At 34.8% G+C, this 22,663-nt stretch overlaps 1 protein-coding gene across 4 annotated transcripts in view; it reads right to left on the bottom strand.

Moving 5' to 3' along the window:
* LUC7L2 (LUC7 like 2, pre-mRNA splicing factor) overlaps window positions 1-22,663 on the bottom strand; it is a 67,728-nt gene that overhangs the window by 18,028 nt on the left and 27,037 nt on the right. For all 4 annotated transcript variants that reach the window (XM_088799898.1, XM_019750233.3, XM_019750264.3 and 1 more), the window contains 4 exons: window positions 22,419-22,513; window positions 7,378-7,476; window positions 4,595-4,705; window positions 1,125-1,268 (listed from right to left, as the gene is read on the bottom strand). In XM_088799898.1, coding sequence (XP_088656024.1) covers window positions 1,125-1,268; window positions 4,595-4,705; window positions 7,378-7,476; window positions 22,419-22,513 — 449 coding nt within the window. The remainder of the gene's footprint in view (window positions 1-1,124; window positions 1,269-4,594; window positions 4,706-7,377; window positions 7,477-22,418; window positions 22,514-22,663) is intronic.

The raw sequence follows: 22,663 nt of genomic DNA on the forward strand, positions 1-22,663 counted from the left end.
CCACTGCCCCTGCCACCCCCAAGTCAGCAAGACCAGTCCCTCCTCAGGCTCCTCAACGTGAAGACGACAAGGATGAAGCCCTTGGTGATGAGCCACTTCCACTTAATGAACAGTAAATAATCTTCCTGCCCTACAGTTAATAAACTTAACTGCGTTTATGTGTCTGTGTGTGGAAACCTAACAATGTGCAGCAAGAACCGTAGGGGACATTCCTGCGCCATGATCACCATCGCCTACGCATTCATCGTGTGGGTCATCGTGTGCAGGCTGGTCCTGAGTGGACAGCCTCTCCTTACATAGGCGTACGGGGCTACTTAATATAGAATTAGTAACGTGTTACTTTTCTTACTGTTTTAAACTTTGCTTTCCAGGAATTACTTTACCGTACAGCATGCCCCCCATCTTATTATATAAGACCAGTCTTATATTACAGTAAAACAAGACAGGGTTTTATGTTAATTTTTGCTCCAAAAGATGCATGAGAGCTGATTGTCCACTAGGTCTTATTTTTGGGGAAACACAGTAATCTTCCGCTTTAACATGCTATCGTGACAAATTAAACCCAGCTGTATGACACAGAAGCAATGACGACAACTGCAAAAGCAGAGAGTACAATCCCATCTGAAGGCAATTTTCTAAAAAAACATCAGTTGGGCTTAACAAAACAGACTTTGTTTGCAGGATATCAGATTGTGAGCTGGGCTGTGGAGGAAAAATGACAGGAGGCTCCAAGGTACTAGCAGACTATACTGAGGGGGAAAGAGAAACGAGAATGCTGACGCTGCATGCAATAGATTGGGGGATATGGTGTCACTATAACCAGGTACATGCAGAGTGTATGTGTGTGCCTGTTGTGTTGTGTAAAGACGGTTAAGTATGGCTAGCTAGTGTAGTTAATTTTATTTACCAGTTATAAATTTCCATGTTATCAATGGCTCTAAATTCTAAAAACCATTAATTCTGACACACAGTCCACTAGTATGACACGGACTAATTAAATATTTTTACATTGGTTTGAATTCCCTTTAATAGTAATAACTTTGCAATAATTTCCAGTCAAATATATGTGCTTTAAGAAGTACAGATACTAAGGCTCTATACACCACCAGTAAGAATTTAGTTACCTCTGCTTCTCTTTTCTTTGCCCGTGCTTTCTCTACTTCGTCCATTACTTTCTGGGATTCCTCCACATTCCCTTCAGCTCCTAGTTGTTCCACCTTGGCCAACAATTTACCAATCTCTTCATTTAACTCATGAACACGTTCTGCCTAGAAAAAAACAGAAAAGATCGTGAATAAAAAGCAGAGTAAGAATCAAAGTTCACGGTGTTCAGAGAAGACTTAAGTGAACTAAAGCAATATGAGAATAAACAATGCTTTCTAAGCATATCATAAATGAATTCGTGGGACATGAGGATGTTTTGAGCCTGCCTGTCTTCACTTCAGTAAGGTCAAGGATACATACAACTGATCTCGATATAACTATTACTTTCCCACCTCGCTTTGGCAGTGAACTCCAAGTATAAAACACTTCTTCTTCCACAATCTAGCCCTCTGTACCTTTTCAAACCATCTCTTGGTGGTGTCCTAGTTCACAACAAAATCTGTATTTCTATTTTGTTTCCCAAATTTATCCTGTTTTCTGCCTTTGACTTTGCACATACTGTTGCCTCTTCCTGGGATGTCATCCCTTAGCTCCCTTGCCTGTCTAGTGAATGTCTATTCATTCAACAAGAGCCAACTCAAGAGTCTATTCTGTGACATGTTCTTGAAAATCAATCCCATCTCACCCCCACTTACATAAGCAGAGACCCATCCCCCTTTTGCGCCACCTTGTATCTTTTATGATTATATATATAATATATACATATATTATATATATAGCAATCTGTATGATCTAATGTCCAACAAATAGCATAAAGTCAAATATGAGTTTAAAAAATGAATTGGTGAATACTCTTTCAAGCAAAGATATGGTTTTAGAGTCCAACAGATCTGGCCTATGGCCAAGCCAGCTACCAGGTGTGCAATGTTGGCCCTATTACTTAACCTGAATCTACTTCCTCATCTGTGAGGTAGGGATTAGTAGTATCTCTCTCACAAAGCTGTGACAACTGAGAAAATGTGCCTTGTCCATATATTGCACAGCACGGCACCCCTTCTCCCTTAGCTCGTGTCTCTCCACTAGGATTAATCCTTGATTTGGGGTTTGATGTGCCTCCTCCTCCTCAGCAGCAGCACCACCATCATCCTGGAAATCTACTTCATCCCTATTGTTCTAATGGTACATGATAAATAGACATAGTTTTTATTTTGACCACAAAATAAGTATTCATCCTGTGTGGCCAATTATATCAGAAAGAAGGTTCTAATTTGATACAGACATCCAGTCCCAACAAACTAGTGTACCAACAATTTTTACATCTCAAATTTCCTTCAATCTAAGACATCTGCCCCTCAAAGAAATCCCCAACTCTATTATCATTACCTTACCTCTTTAACAAAGTGGGATTTTTCTTTAAACATCTGTCATGGAATGACTGCATTAATGCCCTGCAACTCTTCACGCTTCCCTGTACCCATGCCTTTTGCTATGTACCCAAGTATACTCTGAATCTCAACTTGGACATATAACATATAACTTGGATATGTAACAGGACAGTAGCAAACACCATAAACGGCTTGAAAAACGCTCATATGACTAGGCTTCATGCTTTTGCACCTCTACTCCCATCATGAGAACACAGTTCAGTAGCCTCCAGCTAAGTGGAAGACATGGGAGTGAGCCTAGCTAAGACAGTAATAACTGGCCAGTCAAGTTTAGCCTAAATCATTGACTGCAGACTTATGGGCTAAATAAATACTGTTTTAAGTCACTGAGTTTTGAGGTACTTTTTTAAAAAGTATTTTTGTAGTGATGGATAACCAATACAGTGTGAGGTCTGGCCAGTACCTGTGCATCTCTTTCAACCATGAGGTATTAGATCGCTTGTACTTAGGATGCCCGTCTTTATAGTACCCATCTTCAGAGAACATTTTAGAAAAAGTTGGTTAAAAGTAAACCTTCCCTCAAATAAGGGAATCCATTTACCTTTGTGCATATGAGTACGTATCTAAGCATTATGTTTAATGTCATCTGAAATCTCTCTGCGTAACTCTGTCCCCATTCTACATTTTCATACAATGTACCAGACCACACTGAATGGTACAGAATATTATAAAGTAGTAAATCATCAATCAACAAAATGCAATATACAGGTACTTCCTGGATTATTTGAACCAACCAACTCTATATAGGAAAAATAAACACACTGTGGATATTAGATAATATTTAAAAAATTACTAACTTTATGGATATGATTTTGTGGTTATGTTTTAGAGGTGAAATGAATTTGCTTTTAAAATAAACAATAGCAGAAAGCTGACAGCTTTGAATCCACTGATTCACTATACTTTTCCCTTCTACTTTTTGCACATAAGTTCTGAATGAAACATTTTTAAAAAGTAGTAAAGTAGAACATCTGAAAAACACTCAAAACTGAACATTTGAAAAAACTGAGCAATCCATTTGGACAGTAGGCATAAGACATACACAGACATTTCACTGAAGAGGATATACAGACGGCAAATAAGCATGTGAAAAACATGTTCTAAGTCATTAGTCATTACGGAAATGCAAATTAAAACCACAATGAGATTTCACTAAACACCTTTCAGAAGGGATAAAATGAGACAGTGACACCATCAAATGCTGGCATGGATGTAGAGAAAGTGGATCATTAATACACTGCTGGTAAGAATGTAAAATGGGACAACCACTCTAGAAAAAAGCCTGGCACTTGCTTTCAAAACTGGAAATGGCCTTATCACATGACTCAGCAATTATACTCTTGGGCACTTATCCTAAAGAAATGAAAACTTAAGTCCACACAAAAATCTGTATACACGAATGTTTACTGAAGCTTTAATGATATTAGCCAAAAAGCTGAAAACAACCTAAATGTCTCCTTAATTGTGTGAATTATTAAACTGTGATATATCCATGCCATGGAATGCTACCCAGAAATATAAAGGAATGAACTGCTACTGATACATACAACTTGTATGAATCTCAAGGAAGTTGTGATGAGTGAAAAAAGGCAATCTGAAAAGGATGTACACTCTCTGATTCCACTTATGTAATATTAAGTGAAATAAAGATGAAGATTAGTGACTGCCAGTGGCTAAAGGGAGTGGGTGGCTTTGGCTATAAAAGGGCTACATAAGGGAGTCTCGTGATGCTAGTTAATTTAATGATGGTGGTAGTTACCCAAGTTACACATGTGACATTACATTACATTACACACACACACAAATGAGCGCATGATTAACTGGTGATACCTGAATAAAATGTAAGGACTGGACCAATATTCTTTGCTTTGTTACTATACTATATAGTTGTGTGAGATGTTAACATAAGGAGAGGCTAGAGCAGAGTACATAAAATTCCCTGTAGATGTCTTTACAATCTCTGTGAATATAATTTTTCAAAATAAAAAACTAATAGTAGTAATTGAAACTGTATTTTGTACTATTGAAATGACTGAAATGCTTACCTTTGCTGCCACTTCAGCACTAATCTCTTCTTGAGTTTCTGCTAATCTTTTCTTAGCCACTTCTGTTCTTCGATCACAATCTGCAATGAATGACTGCAGATGATCCATAGCCTACAAAGTTTAATTAAAAGACAATTATTGATAGAAATCAACTTTATTCAGAAATATCTTTACTCAAAAAATTATACTTTTTTAAAAAATGCTATGATGAACATAAAATAACAAAAAGCAGATTAAAAAATGAATCGGAAATACTATTCATGTATCAAATTGGCAAACAGTAAACATCAGTAATTCCCAGGAAAGGTAAGGCCGTTAAAAAACTGCCATTCTCATATTCTGCTGAAGGAAGCCCAAACCACTGGCAGCCTTTATAAAAAGGCAATGCGGTAATTGGTAGTAAATGCCTTAAAAATGTCCCCCAACTTAGTCATTTTACTTCCAGAAATTTGTTCTAAGAAATCAGAGATGTATGGAAATATTAATATTCAAAGATGTTCTTCACAGTGTTATTTTTAATAGTTCATTTAAAAGTAAACTTTTAAAATTCATTCCCAAGTTAAGCAATTTGGACTTTCATGTTACTGTACAGATATACAGATAATTTGGAAAATAAATGTTTTAATTGAAAATATAAATTTACTCAGCATATATATTCTAAAAATGGTTGGTCAACCCAAGAATTTCTTGAAAGTGAAAAGCAGTAAAGGTCATTTAAAGCTTTTATCTGTGATGACAAATAGCTATTAACTCTTTTAATTTAAAATTCATCTTTAAATTAAACCAAAAATCTGCCATATTAACATTTCCTTATGTGAAAATAAAAGTGGCATCTCAGAGCATTGGGAGAGAAAAGATGGACTAACCAATAAATAGTATTGCATCAACTAAGTAGTTATCTGTAAAAAGAAAGCTGTTATCTATACCTCAATTCCTTAGACAAGAATAAATTTAAGTTGGATCCAAGGTTTAAGTGTATAAAATGAAGCCATAAAAATACCAGAAGAAATCATGAGAGAGAAATCATAACCTCAAATGAGGGATGGCCTTTCAAATTAATCCAATAGAGATCTTTAAAAGATTAATAAATTAGACAAAAATATTCTGCAAGGCCCATTACCACCAAAAGAAAAACAGGAAAAAAAAATCCAATGCATTATCAAAGAGAACGGACTAATTTTCGTAATATGTAACGTTAGTACAAATCAGCTAGAAAAATGCTAATACCCAAAGTTAGCCAATAGCCAAAACCAGTAACTGTACAGATAGTTCACTGCAAAGGAACTATAAACAGATATTAAAACATATGAAATATGTTCAAACTCACTCATAAGAGAAATGCAAATTAAAACTACACTTTATATTCCACATTTCATCTGTCAAAGTTGCCAAGCAATTTTGACAACACACTATGTGGCTATATGGGAAACAATCTCATATATTACTGGTTGGACGATAAATTGGTAATTCTGTTTTTTGAAACTCCAGGTCTTTTTATTTTACTTACAATGAAATGTTATGCTAAATTTATTAACAAACAGCAACGCTGTTATATTTATATTTCTCTCAGGTTCCTTAAGCTTATTTATACTAACTTGTTAATTTTGATGGACAGCAATCTGGCAAAATTACTCTTTGACTCAGTTATTCTATATCTAGACATTTATTCTAGACACTTGATATGTAAAAATAGTACTTAATCATACTATAATAGAAAAAGACTAAAAAAATAACCTAAATATCCTACCCATACCCTTAGACCCAGATGATGCATTTCTGCTGTATTTTATGCCCAGTGTGTATTAAATGATAACCCAGTTACTTTAAGGTGCTTCCCCCAATTGTTTCAGCCATATATTAAATTATGTTTACATAGATGGTTTTCATGTGCACTAGCAGAAAATCTTAGAAGTTCAGAAAAGTAGATGGAGGGCCTACTTACTGCTGTTATCTCCCAAACCAAATAAAACTCCTATCATCTCACTGATAAAAAGTGTTGTAAGATTTATGCTCATCAGTTTTATGTAATGCTGACTGGTATGTTTTATTGAAGTATGAAAAAGTTTCCCTGTTTTTACAGAAACAATTCCTATGTTTGTATAAAAACAATACAGTCAGATTTTGAGCCCTTCAGATCCCTAAATGGTATCTTTTACTTCCTCTAATAGTTCTGTTAGTTTTACATAAAAACCTGTGTCATTAACATCCCCCTCTCCACCTGTCTATTTACAGACATAAAAATGAGTATGAATGTAAAAATTCAGTATATTAAAGGGCCTTACATAAACTAGAAATTAGTTGTTTATATTTACTTAAATTGATATTTCCTTAATCATGACGACTTTATTGGGAAGAATATGCTCAATTTTCAAAAGAATATATGAATTGCATGACTTTTGCATATTTTCTTAAAATATCCAGTTTCACTTTTTTCCCCAAAACTTTTATTTATTTAAGTGTGTTTTTCCAGGACCCATCAGCTCCAAGTCAAGTAGTTGTTTCAATCTACTTGTGCAGGGTGCAACTCACTGGCCCATGTGGGGATCGAACTGGCAACCTTGTTGTTAAGAGCACCCTGCTCTAACCAACTGAGCTAACGGGCTGCCCTTCATCTTGTATTTTTTAAAAATATTGTTAGTTACGAAAGTACATGATCTTACTTAATTTAGTATTACCTCATATAACCAAAGGCTAAGAGCCTTTGCCTATTAAGAGAAATTAATACATATTCAAAATGTTTTATTGCAAAAGATAACCTAACCCATTAAAGTAAAATCACATACATCAAGTTCAAAGAAAAAATCTTGTTCTTTGGATGCAATTTCATAATCTGCTCTTAAAGCCAGGTCATGGACTTTCAGACATTCTCCAAGATCCATTCTCTAAAAGGGAAAAAAAGACACGTTACTGAAATAGAAACCACATTTTTCAAAAACTCATTGACAACCACAGTAATCTTCAAAATACATATTAAGTCATACAGATGCTTCTTTATTTATGGACTTCCAAATTACAAAATTTCATAGACAAGTATAAAACTTGGTGCCAGAAAAAAAAGCCACATCAATTCTGTCTACCAACAGATGGGAACAGTGATCACTTTTGTACTTAAGAACAAATAGACAGGGAAAAGCCTGTCAGAATCTGAAAAAAGCTCTTAGCCACAAACTGCAGATATGTATAACAAAGGATATGATCACCAATTCTGACAATATCCCATGCTACAAAGGACAGTGAATTCACTGGATTACGATTCGAAAAGACTGATATCCCAGATAAAATGTAAAAAATATGAAGTCCTATAGTTATACCTAAGACGACAAGTTTACAAATAACTAGGTATAAGCAGAAAATTATAGACAAGTTGAAAAACTTACTAGTCAAGAGTTAGGGGTACAAGGTGGCATGACTGAGGTAAATTTATGTGATATAAAAGTAACTTACAGGATATAGTATAACAAAGTGAGAAATCTTACTGAAGGCTGGTTTTAAAATCAAGCCCCTTCTCCAAAAGACACATTCTGTGTGCTAACATATTTCAAAAGGGATATAAATAAACTAGACAAATGGTCTCAAAATCAAGCTATACAAAAAAGCCAGAGAAGAAGTAATTAGATGGAGGAAAAATCAACATGTAAACCTAGTCATTCATCTATCCACTGAAGAACTTTCAGTATGAAATAGAAATAGATTTTATTATGGCCCCAAGGGACTGCAGAGAGTCAGATTTTAACTCTTTCAATGTGAGAAAATACTTTCTAATGATCAGAGCTTTCCAAAAATGGAATAAGTTTCCTCAGGAGTTACTGAGTTACCCGGTAACGGAGAGATTCAAATATAGTTTAGACAACCATTTTTCTAGGATATTGAGGAAAGAATTCAACTACCAGGTAGCTTTTATTCTTCCAACTCTGAGATTTTATGACTATCTAAAAAAAGGTCTCTAAAACTGCATTATTTCAGTTCTTGATTAAATAAAGGAACAAATGGGAAAGTAAGCAGACAATGCCCTCAAAGATGTCCTCTGGGAAATAATAAGGAATGTTCACCTCTATTAAAAAAGCCCTCATATCACACTAATGGTTTGAAAGCATCATTGTGTTGCTGAGCGAGCCGAGCTTTTCCAGGCCCCATTGCTTCTTCTCGCTCATTAGTCTACGGGTTAACAAACTTAAGGACTTTTCCAGTGATGAGAAACAGCAACTGAAACCTTAAAGACATGTGGAAATTCAAAGCTGCTTATTAAGCAACATTTATTAAGAAAAGGCTGCAGAAAAAAAATGTAATATTCTTTAAAACAGAACATGCTGGAAAAGACAGGAATAAAAGAAGTTAATGGCAAAAGAATGTTGTTACCCTCTTTGCTATACCAGCCAATTGATTTCTTAATTAATAGCATCTTTATATTAATCACTCCAACAATTCCCTTTGCATTTGTATGTATTTCCACAGCTATAGTTGCTCAGGGGAGGCCAAACTGCTTTCATAAAATGTTAAGATGTCACAGTTTGAAATGCCTTTCATCCACTGCAGTGGTTCTCAACCTGGACCTGAACAGTTTTTAAATAATACTGATGGAGAATTTTGAAGAGGCCCAAGCCCTACCTTCCAAAGATTGTATTGTAAAAATCTCGTAGGGGTTTTTAATGTACAGTGTTGAGAACCATGCACTCACTGATCTAGTTTTACTTCCCTTCCACAGAAAAAGGAACTGAAGCCCAGACTGACTTATTTGGAGTACTTATTAGAAAACGTGGTTTAGATTTCTAGCCCAATACCCTTTCCACTTATTTTGTCATGCTAATTCCAATTATTTCAATACTAACTTATCATTTAATATTTTTAGGTAACCATCCTCCATGCAATCTGAACAAGCTCAGCACATAGCAGGCATTCAAAGCAGCTGTCTACTGCCTTTCCTCCAGTTATCTCCCTTATCTTTATCCTCTAACTGTATTTCCAATCTGTTCTCAACAAAAACTGAAGTCCCATATAAACTTTGCCTCATTGTGTTTAACCTAAATATCTCTGTTGCCCACCTATACTAACCTTTGGCAGGAATTCTAGGCTTTCCCCCCACTCTATCTTTAAACTTACATCACACAACCAACCAAAAGAAGAAAAGCAACTATGTGGGTCAAGAACAAAATGAACACCAAAAAGGCCACAATTATATTAATACCACCGTAATAGGGGTGGAGTTTTGGTGAGGGGAGGAGAGGTGAAGCGAATGTATGCCTTGGGAGAGGGGGGAATTTATAGGAGGGGGAAAGATTTATTACTCACTAGAATGTGAGCTCCATAAGGACAAGGGTTTGTTTTTTTTTTACCCATTATGTATCTGCCTTAATAAATATTTGCTGAATGAACCAAACTGGGAAAAGAGGGCAGAGAAGAACATTTGGCACAGGGGGCCCTGGGCTTAACAAGCAAGGTGGTGAAGATGCACCGGGGACAAAAACTGGCCTGAGCTCTGGAAGGTCTTCTATAGCCTCTCCTTGGATGATCTCCTTTGCTTGCACTCCTTCCCTTAAATGTTTCGAGCAATTCCTCTCTTTTCACTGTGTGCTCTGCTCCTCTCCTTCAGGAGGGAGACTACTTGGGCTTTTCACTCACTATCCTGGACCTTGAGCACCTACAGCTAGCTTTCCGGTCAAATCTCGCTCACCACTGATTTTGGGACCAAAGCCCTAGAAGGAAGGGCCTAGTGATAGTTTTCTGTTTGTTTTTTGTGGCCTGGAACAGCCCCAGTGCTATTTCTTCAGGGACCTGGCAGGACAATACGTAGTCAGGCACATTCTCAGAATTCTAGATACCAGTCGTCTATTTTCCCCTGTCCATACCATCATGACTAAGCACCCAGTCTGGCACTGTGCCATGCACATGAGGCATATTTAAATAAAAAACAAATACGCAAGCCAAAATAAACCCAATAATCCCAGCGGCCACCATAAACGTGAGTGAAGGCCAAGTACGTATGCCTATGTTAAAGCTCTCCGTGACCCTAGTCATCTAAAAAGAAGCCATGTCTCCAGAGAAGAGACATGATAGAACCACACCATGGCCAACTATGGACCAGTTCTCAAAAGCCACATCAATCCTGACTTCATCACTGAGGGTGCAACAGTGCTTTGAACACCAGGTGCACAGATATTTGCTGCTGCTGCTTCTCTTTTCAAGTGAGCTTCAAACTGAACAAAAGACAATGTTTGGTTATTCATTTTAACTTAAAATAACTTTGTGATGAAAGCCACAGGAAGAGTTTTGAATTTTTTATTTTAACAAGTAATTTACTTCATTATTAAATTCTTTCCATGTTTGTTTATTCTTGGTATTTTACTTAATAATCAAAGTCTCAGATTGTAAATGAAAAAAATGCTTATTTTTAACTGAATAAATTCAGTTCTGCATTTTGTCTTCTCCATCCTAAATCCATTTCCTCCATGAAGTCTTGACCAAATAACTGTACTTGATCCTGATAACTTCTCTTATAACCTCACAGCATTTTATACTATGTTTTACTAGTTAACATCAAAAGTTGATTCTGTTAAGTGCTTTTTAATTATTCTTTTGAAATTCCAAAAGTGAATGTTATCTCCCAAATGGACTCTAAGCTTCATGAGGAAAATGGTTTATTTCTTTTATTTTTCCATCCTACATAAAAGATCAGGTTTTGCTCAACCCATGACTATTAAATAAACTTCATGTTTGACTAAGGAACTGTACGTCTAAGAACTTGAGGAAACAATGAAATAAGTACACAGAAATAGACATTGATAATAAAATTTAACAATGGTGTTTTTGATCTAAAACATTAGAAACATTTTAAGAGCTTGGCAACAGGACTGGATTATTGAATAGCCGTATAACACGTAATATAGCCATGAGAAATGACGTTCTTGAAATTAAGTGGAGAAAAGATGGCAAAGACATAAAATGCCATTTTTATAAATTCAGATATTGCTGTGAGGTTGGTTCGTTGGTTTGAACTTTTTTATACTGGCTGAATTAAATGCAATGAGCATATATTATTCTTACAATTAGAAAAATCAATAAAGCCTCCTTAATTTTAGAGAAAAATATTTAAATGACAGAAATAGAGGTATGTGGAAATTATACATCAAAATCAAATAAAATGGTATTTCAGTGGAGCAAATTAAAGGGGTAACTCACACATCTGAGTGTACTGCCAAGTGTAAACTAATGGCAGTAATAGGAATATACCAGTGATAGACACTGGGTATATTAACAGCTCCAAGTATTTGCAAATATTCTTGCTTTCTTAGATGTTAGGACATTTGCTCAGTTCTATAAGCTAAATCCTAAAGGGAATTATAAAACAGTATGAAAATATAATACCTGCTATCAAGGAATTTATATTCTCAATGGAAAAAAACAAACTAACAGTCGCAAATGTGGACAAAAATGTATACACAAGGATTTCATTGCCACACTGTACACGGAAAACAGAAACAAAAACTACTGATATATTAATAGTCACTGCATAAATAATTTAGGAAACAGAAGTATTATGAAATATTATGCAGTCATTTTTTCAAAACAGGAGACCAGGTATATAGAAACTTCTCTAAGACAAACGAGAAAAATTAAAACAGTATTTGTTAAAACACACGCACACACAGACACAGACATGCACACTTGTAAATGCACACAAAGGAGAGTGAAAGATGTACATTAAACTGTTGACAGGGCTTAGGTCCGAGAAGGGGGATGATGTTAGTGGGAAACACTCATGTTTTATCCTTTTATCCTTGACGACTATATTGCTTAATAAACAAGACAGACTGGGCACTGATCAACTCAGAAGACCTCCCTTTACCTTTTTATTTTTTAAAATATACTAGAGTAACATTGGTTATTAACATATAAACTTCAGGTGTACAACTTTGTAATAAGACATCTGTATACTCTATTGTGTGCTCACCACCCGGTCCAGTCTCCCCTTCTATCACCTTGTATTTGACTTCCTTTACCCTCTTCATCCACCCCTCACCCCCCTTTCCCTCTGTTAATTACCATTCTGTTGTCTGTATCTATGAGTTTTTTTGTTTGTTGGTTGGTTGATTGGTTTTTGTTTTATATCCCACATGAGTGAAATCATATGGTTCTTTTTCTTTTCCATCTGACTTATTTCACTAAAAATAAAATAAAATAAAAAAATAAATGGGACTTCATCAAACTAAATAGCTTCTGCACAGCAAAAGAAACCATCAACAAAAAGGCAACTAACTGAATAGGAGAAGATTTTTGCAAACGACACTTCTGATAGAGGGGTAATATCCAAGATACACAACGAACTCATACAACTCAACAACAACAACAAAAATGAACAATCAGATTAAAAAATGGGCAGAGAACCTGAATAGTCAATTTTCCATAGAGGACATAGAGATGGCCAACAGATATATGAAAAGATGCTTAACTAGTTATAAGGGAAACACAAATCAAAAAACCACAATGAGATACCACCTCACACCTGTTAGAACGGCTATTATCAATTAAGACAAGAAATAACAAGTGTTGGAGAGGATATGGAGAAAATAGAACCCTGAAATGCTACTGGTGGGAATGTAAACTGGTACAGCCACTATGGAAAACAGTATGGAGATTCCTCAAAAAATTAAGAACAGAATTACCATATCACCCATCAATCCCTCTTCTGGGTATCTAGCTGAAAATTTTGAAAATAATTTTTCATAAAGATATATGCACCCCTACGTTCACTGTAGCACTATTCACAATACCCAAGACACAGAAACAACCTAAATGTCCTTCAATGGATGACTGAATAAAGACATGGTACATGGATACAATGAAATACTACTCAGCCATAAGATGAAATTTGCCATTTGTGACAACATGGATGGATCCTGAGAGTATTATGCTAAGTGAAATAAGTCAGGCTAAAAAGGACAAAAACCTTTGTCTCTTATCCATTTAACTCTGAGAAATTCACTTAATCTCTACGAACCCCTTTTCTCAGTACTTCAGGACTGCTGTATGGATCACATTACAGACTGACTAGATTGTGGAAGACTTTGAATATGAGTCAACACGTGCAGAATTTATTCTGTAGGCCAAGAAGAATGCTTGCCTACTTGGACAAAAATAACATAACAAAACCATGTTTTAGAAGCATTAACACCACACTACTGGATGAACTGACAAGAAGAAAGAGACCAACGGCTGGAGAGGCTACAAACCAGAAATAAAGCCGTAAGGGTTGAATCAGAAGAGAAAGGAAGCGATGGAGGTAAAATAGTGCTAAAGAAGAATAAAAGCTTTTTAAGGACGGGAAGGATGTCTGAAATAAATTCCATCATCACCTTCTAACAAATACGAAAAACAAGGCTCAGAGAAGTCACAAGATCATAAGTTAGTGGGAGCAGAGTAAAAATTTGAATCCAGTCTTTAACACAGCTCAATACGCTTTCAGTAACACAGTGACTCTCAATCAACAGGCTTTCACTGAATGGAAATGAAGTGTGCAGAGAAAAAAGGTCAGGGGTCATATCAAGGCTTCAAGAATTTCAAGAATGAGCAAATGATGCCACCAAGAGAACTAAGTCAAACGGGAGAGTTAATCTGTGATGTAAAGTGCTTTGTTTTGGACATGTTGAATTTGATGTAACATACTCCTCCTTGGAGCTACAGCCCAAGTATTTTTCTAGGAGACCCTCATTAACAAATCATACAGGAGTCTGACCTCCCTAGGTCAAGTTATTAATACTGAAGATACTGAAAAGTATTTCTAAAAAACCACATCACCTGCAAGATCATAACACATCACCATAGGAAACTTTAATGAAGAAAAATGTGAGGAATACTTGGGAATAACAGTATAAATTTCTATAAAATGTGCCTTAATAATGTAAATAAGAACTTTCATCAACTTAAGATTTTAAAACAAACCCCATTCCTTGGTAATTTTCTTTAACATTTTTTTAAACCTTCATTAGAGCAATAGTTCTCTTTTCATCTAACCTGGCTTTAATTCTTCCATTTATTTGTTTGTTTAAAATAGTAATTCTTCCAATTTGTCTTTTTATTACATTTTCTTACACTGTGTTTAAAGAGTCTCAAGTAAAAGAAAGTTGAAAGACACCAAGGAATATAAAAACAAATGGCAAGATTGAAAAAACACTAAAAGGAATAATACCAGCTGGAGAGAAAGGGAAACAAAACCCGACAGCAGCAGAAAGAGCACAAAAAAATACAAACATGCAGCCAAGCATTTGAACCCTTCCATATATAGACCCAATGGCAATGTGATTTTCTAAAACACAAATCATCTCTACACTTTGATCCTCACTTCTTGCACCTTCACTTTCTTCCTTCCTCCTATTTGTAAAATCTCTCTTCCATCCAGGTTCAATGCTTACTTACACCACCCAGCTCAAGAGCAAGAGAAAGCCCAGGATAATACGGGGAAAGTCTTCAAATAACAAAATCAGGATATGCGATTCAGTTATGCCACTATTGTTTTAAAATAATGATGTTCTTCTTTCCTAATTCCAATCCTGGCGCTCAAAATGAACAGGTCAAACAGGAGTGTTGGCTGAAGAGGAATGGGGCACACTGAGCAGGAAGCAGGAAGTAGTTCCTGCTCTTCTAACACTTCCCAAATTTTTAACTGCCCATTCCCATTCGTATGTTCCAACCCCAAGTGCATTTTTCCGAGTGGATAGAGAAAAATAAAGCTCTTCCACCCTTTATTAATATTTTTTGAAGAATTTAGCAGGAAATACTTTGCTATCCATGTCTAACCCTCGAGATAAAAATATATCTAGATAATATTAAAATAAAAGGCCGTGCCTTACAAAGATTATACTATCTACTTGAGAGCGAACATACACATAAAATTAAACAGCAAGTGCCTATTCAGTAGTATGAAGGGCAGGTGCCACATGGGGGTTCACAGGCTAACCTATATAGGCTCAGACAATGATGTATAGTAAGCCAGGCAGAGTCAAAATCTGTAGAGGAGAAAGGATATTCCAAGCAGAGAAAAAGGAGCAGGCAAAAATGAGAAGTGTGCTGGGGAAGGCAAGTAGTGAGACAATAATGAATAAATCAGTCTGGTTCAAGCAGAGGACCAAACTGATTTATTCATTCAACGAAGAGGTAGACTGGGCCAAGGGTTTTAGAGTTTTGATCATAAACACAATAGGGAACCACTAAAATATTTGTGTGGAAGCAACGTATGGTTAAATTTATTCCCATTCAGGAAAGACCAGCTTCTTTTATAACATTTAGATCTCTTCAAATATCATTTCATCAAAAAAGTTTTTTCTGAAAAAAAGAAAAGTTTTTTCCAACCACCTTGCAGGAGTAGCTGCTTGCCGGTCCCCAACTATCTAATTTATCTAGCCATGCTTTTTTCTCATAGCACTTAAATCACTATCTGAAATCACATTATTTCTTTTCATACTTGGCTGTGTGTCTCCCACATTAGAATATAAGCTCCCGCCACTAAAGCAGAAACCCGTGTCCATTTCTGTATCCCCAGCGTAGCACATGTGACATAGTAGGTCCTTGAGAAATATTTAAGTGAATGAATGAATGCTCATCACAGCCACCAGCACCAGTCCCAGAAAGATGAAAAAATAAATCACTTCTTAAAGGGCAATTTTTTGTTAACTTTTACTGTGAATTCTCTTTACTTTCTCCATTCAGCCTTCAGTAAACTGACACTGCTTGCTCACCCTTTTCTATTTCTTCCAGCGCTGAATTCCCATATTACTTGAATTTCATTACTCCAAGCACTATTAAACTAAATACATTAAACGAGAAAAAACAACAATCTATCCAAATTTGGAAAATTTACAAATTCATTATCCAAGTACGTCAATATATATGCCTACGCGTATGTTTTTTAATCCGATAGACCTAAAAATGTATATGGGATGATATATATTCAAGATGTTTAACTCTATACAGGTCAAAGTAAAACACCAATTGCTTTTAAAAGTTTCCTTAATGAGTAAGAACCATCCAACTGGAGAGGATTTTACTAACTCATTTGGTCTTGCTACCTGCATATCAAGGTAGAACTCATCACATTTAAAAAAATATTTCCAGTTAGAAAATCCATGACTTTACTTGGTGTTTGTGGTTAATCATCTGTGAAACAAAAATATGTTTCAGGTTTTCATTTATTACCATGTATTTGCTCTTTTCTGTGTTCATTGTCTATATCCTCTAAACGATGCATTTATTAACCCAACCCTTCCTTTTTGAACAAAGAGCCTCAGAGAACAAACTAGTTTCTTCAGACATGTTACTAATAAAATGCAGTTTACAAAGAAAGAAACGTAAGAGGAAAAAAGAAAATAGAAAAAATGCAGCTTATAAAACTGTACATATCTCAAAAAAATGGATGAAGAGTTCAGGGAATACCAAGAAGATGATTCCTTGTTAGGTAACCAGCATTTATTGAGAAATCATTGTACATACAAACAAATGTGACACGGAACTATGTCCACCAAGTACCAGACTATGAAAAACAATCTGCTTCAACAATGACTTCCAGACCTCATTCTGTTTTCTTGGAAGAACTGGTCTTTGCTACTTTCTATTATTTCAAGAGTCATCCTAAAATAGGTTCAAGATTTAAGATTTACTTCAAAAAAACTACAAAAGGATGGAGAGGACATATGTGATTATAAAGGAAATAAGGTAGCTATGGGTAAAATATTTACTGAGTTGGTGTGTGGGTACATGAAGTTCATTATATAATTCTATTTTTATTTATAGCTGAAATTTTCTATTAAAGAAGTTAAAAAAGATTCTGCCCTCAGACTGATTCTGAGGGAATCATAAAATATATTAGAGAATATTGTATTACATAATAAAAATTTAAAGTGAAGTTAATTTGTAGTTGATTTATAGAGATTGGACATCAGCACTACAGGTCATCATATACATGCATGTATATTTATATTTAACCACTAATCCAAGTAAGGGACAAATATGCTGATGAACCTCAATGAGAGACAGCCTAAACTAGAACAAGATTCTAGAATACATGGTCTCTGGGTTGGTTACTTAAAAAAAAAAAAAGAAAAAGAAAAAAAGAAAAAGTCACCTTTATAAGCCTGAAGTATATTAAGTCACTTTAAGTATACAAAACGAATGACTGAAAATATTCATAATGACAGAAAAAGGTAATTTCATAAAAGCATATGTACTCTAACTTGAATAGTTCAGTGTATTAATGTGCCAAATGCCAACAATGCTCCAAATTATATTCAGGACTTGGTTTTTCAAGTTTTACAGTAAAGTTTTAATTGTTCATTGGGAAGTTTTTAATATGTCTCTGATTTCCTAAGCATCAAATATATTTTTGGTTTAGGCAGTCTCCAGAAATACTTATTAAAGGAATAAATATTTTTGCAGTAACTGAGAAGAATAAAATACAAACAGCACATCTGCTTTATATAAGAACATAATACACTTCAAAAGCCAAATCTTGTAAAACTTGTGCTAACTGGCATTTTGCAAATTGGGAAGCTTTAGAAATTGGCTAATTTAAAATGAAAAAAATCATGTCACTAACCTGAAAAACACTTGTTAAAAAATACCAAAGTAACCCAAAACAAACCATTTGTGAGGAATAGGTTAGTTTAAAACATCTACAGACTAATTTTTCACATCTGCATGTGAACCCACTGCTGCCTTATTTTGATAAGCAACTCAACACTGAAATACTCAACTCCTTATCTGTTAAAACACATTTCCCACTAACAATTATTAATTTTTGAAACTCAAAGTTAGTTTCTGAAACAGATTTATTTAGCATTCTACTTTTGGGTGTATCAATTATTCATTCAATACAATAGAGGGACACTGTTCTAGATGCCGGGGATATAGCACTGAACAAAACAATGTCCCTGCCCTTATAATGAAACTTACATTCTAGTGGCTGGTTGAGAAAATTTTGTGCAGGTTTACTTCTTATCACTTATTCTGCTTCTCCATACTTTCATGGCTCTTTTACATATGTACTATCAAAGAGACTTCAGCAGTTTTAAAGTTCAGGTTTGTATGCACCCAAGTAACTGATTTTAGACCAGGCCTTAAAAGAAAGAGTTAGAGAAGCAATAAAGGAGTTTCAATTAGTAAAAATTGCACTTTGGATAAAACCCAGAACCTACTGGGGCACCATTAAATCAACTCAATCAAAATAGTTTTACAACCAGTAACTTCCATCCAATCACTTCAAAAAGGCAGATAAAGGTTTTACTTTATCCCTGTTCCTAAGCATTTTTCAATATCAGTTCTTTAAATTTAAATTCTATTTCTGAGCAGAGCTTCTTTTTTGTAAACAAAATTTCCTGTAATTTTGTATACTTCCCCAAATTTTCTATATTTAAAATGTGCAAAATTCTACTTGAAATAGGAAAGACTGGCCTATCCCCATGTCCTCAGTACATGTGATGCCTCCAAGGACATTTCAGAAATATCTGAAAGTCACTACCCTAAGTAATTGTGTTATCTAAAAAACTAACAACAAAAAACATTTCAAAAGTATTTAGATTTAAATTACTCGGAGATTCCTCTGTGGCAGAATATACTGTGATTCTTTAATTATGTGATATCTAACTAGCACAATTTCTATGAACTTTAATTTTTCCCATCTACCAAATGATGACCTTATACAAGAAAACATGATGACCTGTCAATGCTAAAATTATACTATGATGAAGGCTATAACAAAATTAGTAGTGGCCATTTCTGAACTGAGGACAGGCACATTATGAGAGTAAACATTTCCATCCCTGCAGGTCTTAAATTTCAAGCTTCTGTTACCATCTCTGCCTTAGATTTAACGCTTTCTGTAAATTATTACTATCACATATTTTTTTTCCCAGATCACTAGGAACTAGATGGAAAGATTTTTTTTTTTTTTATACTTATCGTCCCTTAGGGAAGGTATGTACCAGATATGCGTGGGGGTGGGGGGACATGACCACTCTACCTAGGTTTTTTGTTTTGCCTAAAAGGGGATGCTGTCTACAAATACAACAGGGAGAAATCAAGTGTGCCAAGAGAAGAAAAAAGTGGGACTAAATCAAGAAAATATTCTAGATGAATAGGAAAACAACCCAAGCCTTTGAAAAATACTAGCTTCCTAATATTCACACTTCTTATAAAAATCATAATCCAAAGATAAAATGTACACAATTATTTTGATTCTTTGCTCTACATTTTGCTTCCTCTGAATAATTTATTAGCTAAAGAATTAGTTATACTAGATTAATAAAAGGTAAAATGTCACAGAGGCATTTTCATCCAACTCAATTCCAAAAATATTCCATACTAATTGTCAGTTATGAGTACATTTTTAGAAACCACACTTACTATCACCAAGTGCTGGATATAAAGTCCAACACTTTATAATGAATGAAGCCAGAGAATACATCTCTGTGTATTCTTCTGCTAAATAATATAGAATATTGGTGAATCATACCTGATAAAAGTGACAGATCTGTGGAACAAGGTCATGAAAACTAAAGGGCAACCTTTAGTTATATAACAAACAAAAAACATTACAAAATCAACAGCTAGAATTTGGTTCTTTTTATCCTTCATGTAATGTGTAAAAAAAAAGAGAGAAAAGGTCATTTTTAACATAAAGAGGTATGAAATGTTCGACCTTGTGCCAGAAAAGCATGTATTTGTTCTACAGAGATTGGTTGTTAAGGAAGTCACAGCTCTGTAATTGCTTATGTAAACCATTTGTACATAAGATAAACTGTTATAAATAGCCCTTTTCAGTAATACGGGTAATGAGAAAGTCACAAGTTCTCAAGAACTTGTCTCAAGAAAGTCTAAGTTCTCAAGAAAACCACTCTGCAACAACCGTGGAGTCTCACAGAGCCCTAAAGCCAGTCCTTAAACTGCTTAAATTCTCAAAGAGGTTCACAACTACTAAACCCCATCCTCACTTAAGACAATCTCTTCTCTATCAGAATTACAAAAGGGAGATATTTCTCGTGCAGAGATTCCCTGGCTAGTGCCTTTAAATGAGTTTTCCTAAACTGTTCTTTTGTATAATTTATCAACAATTTTAAGCCTCATCAAATTCTGTACCATGAGAAAAATGTTACCAATTAAGATAGCATTTTTCTATCCACAATTTTGAGATGTGTATTTCAGAGATGTTAAAATTTGAAAGTAATATGCCATTTTACAAACCCACCAGCAAGAATTTTACAAGGAAAGTCCAAGACCAACCACTCATTTTTATTTAATATGATGGAGTTAGTATTCCCTACAGAGTAGAAAACATACTGAGTAAGACTACACCTCAGAAAATTTGTGTTTGGCCCCCGTTTTACTTAAAATCAACAGAACTGAATGATTTTGAGTAAGTCACTATCATTGAGGCTAACTGAATCATATGCCTCGTAGAATTGTTTCATGAAAAAAATGAACATAAATAGCATTATCTGCAACATACAATGTAAAACACAACTGTGATGTTAGATTTCCATTATTAATGCCAAACTTGAAGACTATAACAATATGTCAAAGTCTTGCTATGGCTGTTTTTTATGTATCAAAAAAAGGAAAAAACTAAATTCTGCCATTTTGTTAATTAAATTTTGTTCTCAAAATTTATTTGAAGTGATAATTTAGCCATTTAATAAAATGAACTGTTAAACTGAATACAATAGTAAATGTGGAGAATCAAAGTATACTGCAGATGATTTCAACTGTATTATAGATATGAGGGTTAATTATCTGTCATAGTACTAATTCAAGTGCGCAAAAACAGGGTTTCTTCCCTTGTAGTATTACACCTTTTACAAATGTAGTACTGTATTTTTAATATAGATTCTTTTTTCCTTTTAACATTATACAGTTTCAACCGTTTTTCCTACTGGAAAAAGTCAGAGGTGTTTCCTACATTGTACATGCCTCAATGTCCATCTGTTTGGGGCATTTCGCTCTTCCTACCAAGAAGAAACCACTCATTTAGACGTCTGTAAGTAAAGGAACTTAACGCTTCTGAAAATTGAAGTCGAAAATCTTCATTTCAGTCATTTCTGGTAAATGAGAAATAAAGTCAGCTAAATGTTTAGCCCCTTCTAGCCCTCCTCTGCCATCAGATGTAGCCTGTGAAGGGAAGCTCCTGCCCATGTATTGATTTCATCCAAATCCAAACCAAAGGGATCATATCCGTTTTTCCATTTAAGTAGGTCCATCATCGTGTGGTTTATCTTCCAAACTAAAATGATATTCTGGTATCAACCAACATCACTAGACACAGCATCTAAATTAAGTGAGCTGTGTATTATTAGGAGTCAGCAATATAAATAAATTTTAAGTGACAACACTACTCACACATTAGCCTGTGCAAATTTAAGTATTTACTAATATATTTTCCCTACAATGATTTCCACAATATAAATATGACAAATCTTAAATGTTATGATGTTTTGGATAAAGTTTACTCTGTTTAACAGTAAACTGTTTTTAAAATAATTTGTATTATTTCTGAACTAAAAGTACAGCTGCTATGTAACTGTTTGTATATTCCAAACACAAATTTTTTTTTTAAATTGCTCTGAATAGAAAAAATTATAAAGGCATAGCAACTACTTTTGTAAGGGATCTCAGTTTTGCAGATTTAGATCAACCTAAACAAACACACAATATAAGGGATGCAAATCCCTCCTGTAACAGTTTTTTTAAAAAAAATTGAGCAATAAATTGACAAGGAATTAAGACTTTATCAAGTACTTCATTTCTATAGTATGCCAATAATCAAATAATAGATTTAATAAATACGTACAGTCCCAGAGAGGACATCATGAGGGCAACAGTTGAGAAGGTGACTCTTGCATACTCTGTCATCACTGAATTTGATTCGTTGACGAGTAGTATCTCCTGTAATATAGGAAAGTTAATAACATTCAAGGTTAGACAACAACTGGAAAACGTTTATTTCCTGAGAGCCCTCCTATCACTAGCTTTTTATGTGTGCTTACACACACACACATTTATAAATCAGCTCAAGAGGGATTAGTTTTTTCTATA

This window comes from Rhinolophus sinicus, chromosome 8, assembly GCF_057876585.1.
Source record: "Rhinolophus sinicus isolate RSI-liver-muscle chromosome 8, RSI-T2T, whole genome shotgun sequence".
NCBI lineage: Eukaryota > Metazoa > Chordata > Mammalia > Chiroptera > Rhinolophidae > Rhinolophus > Rhinolophus sinicus.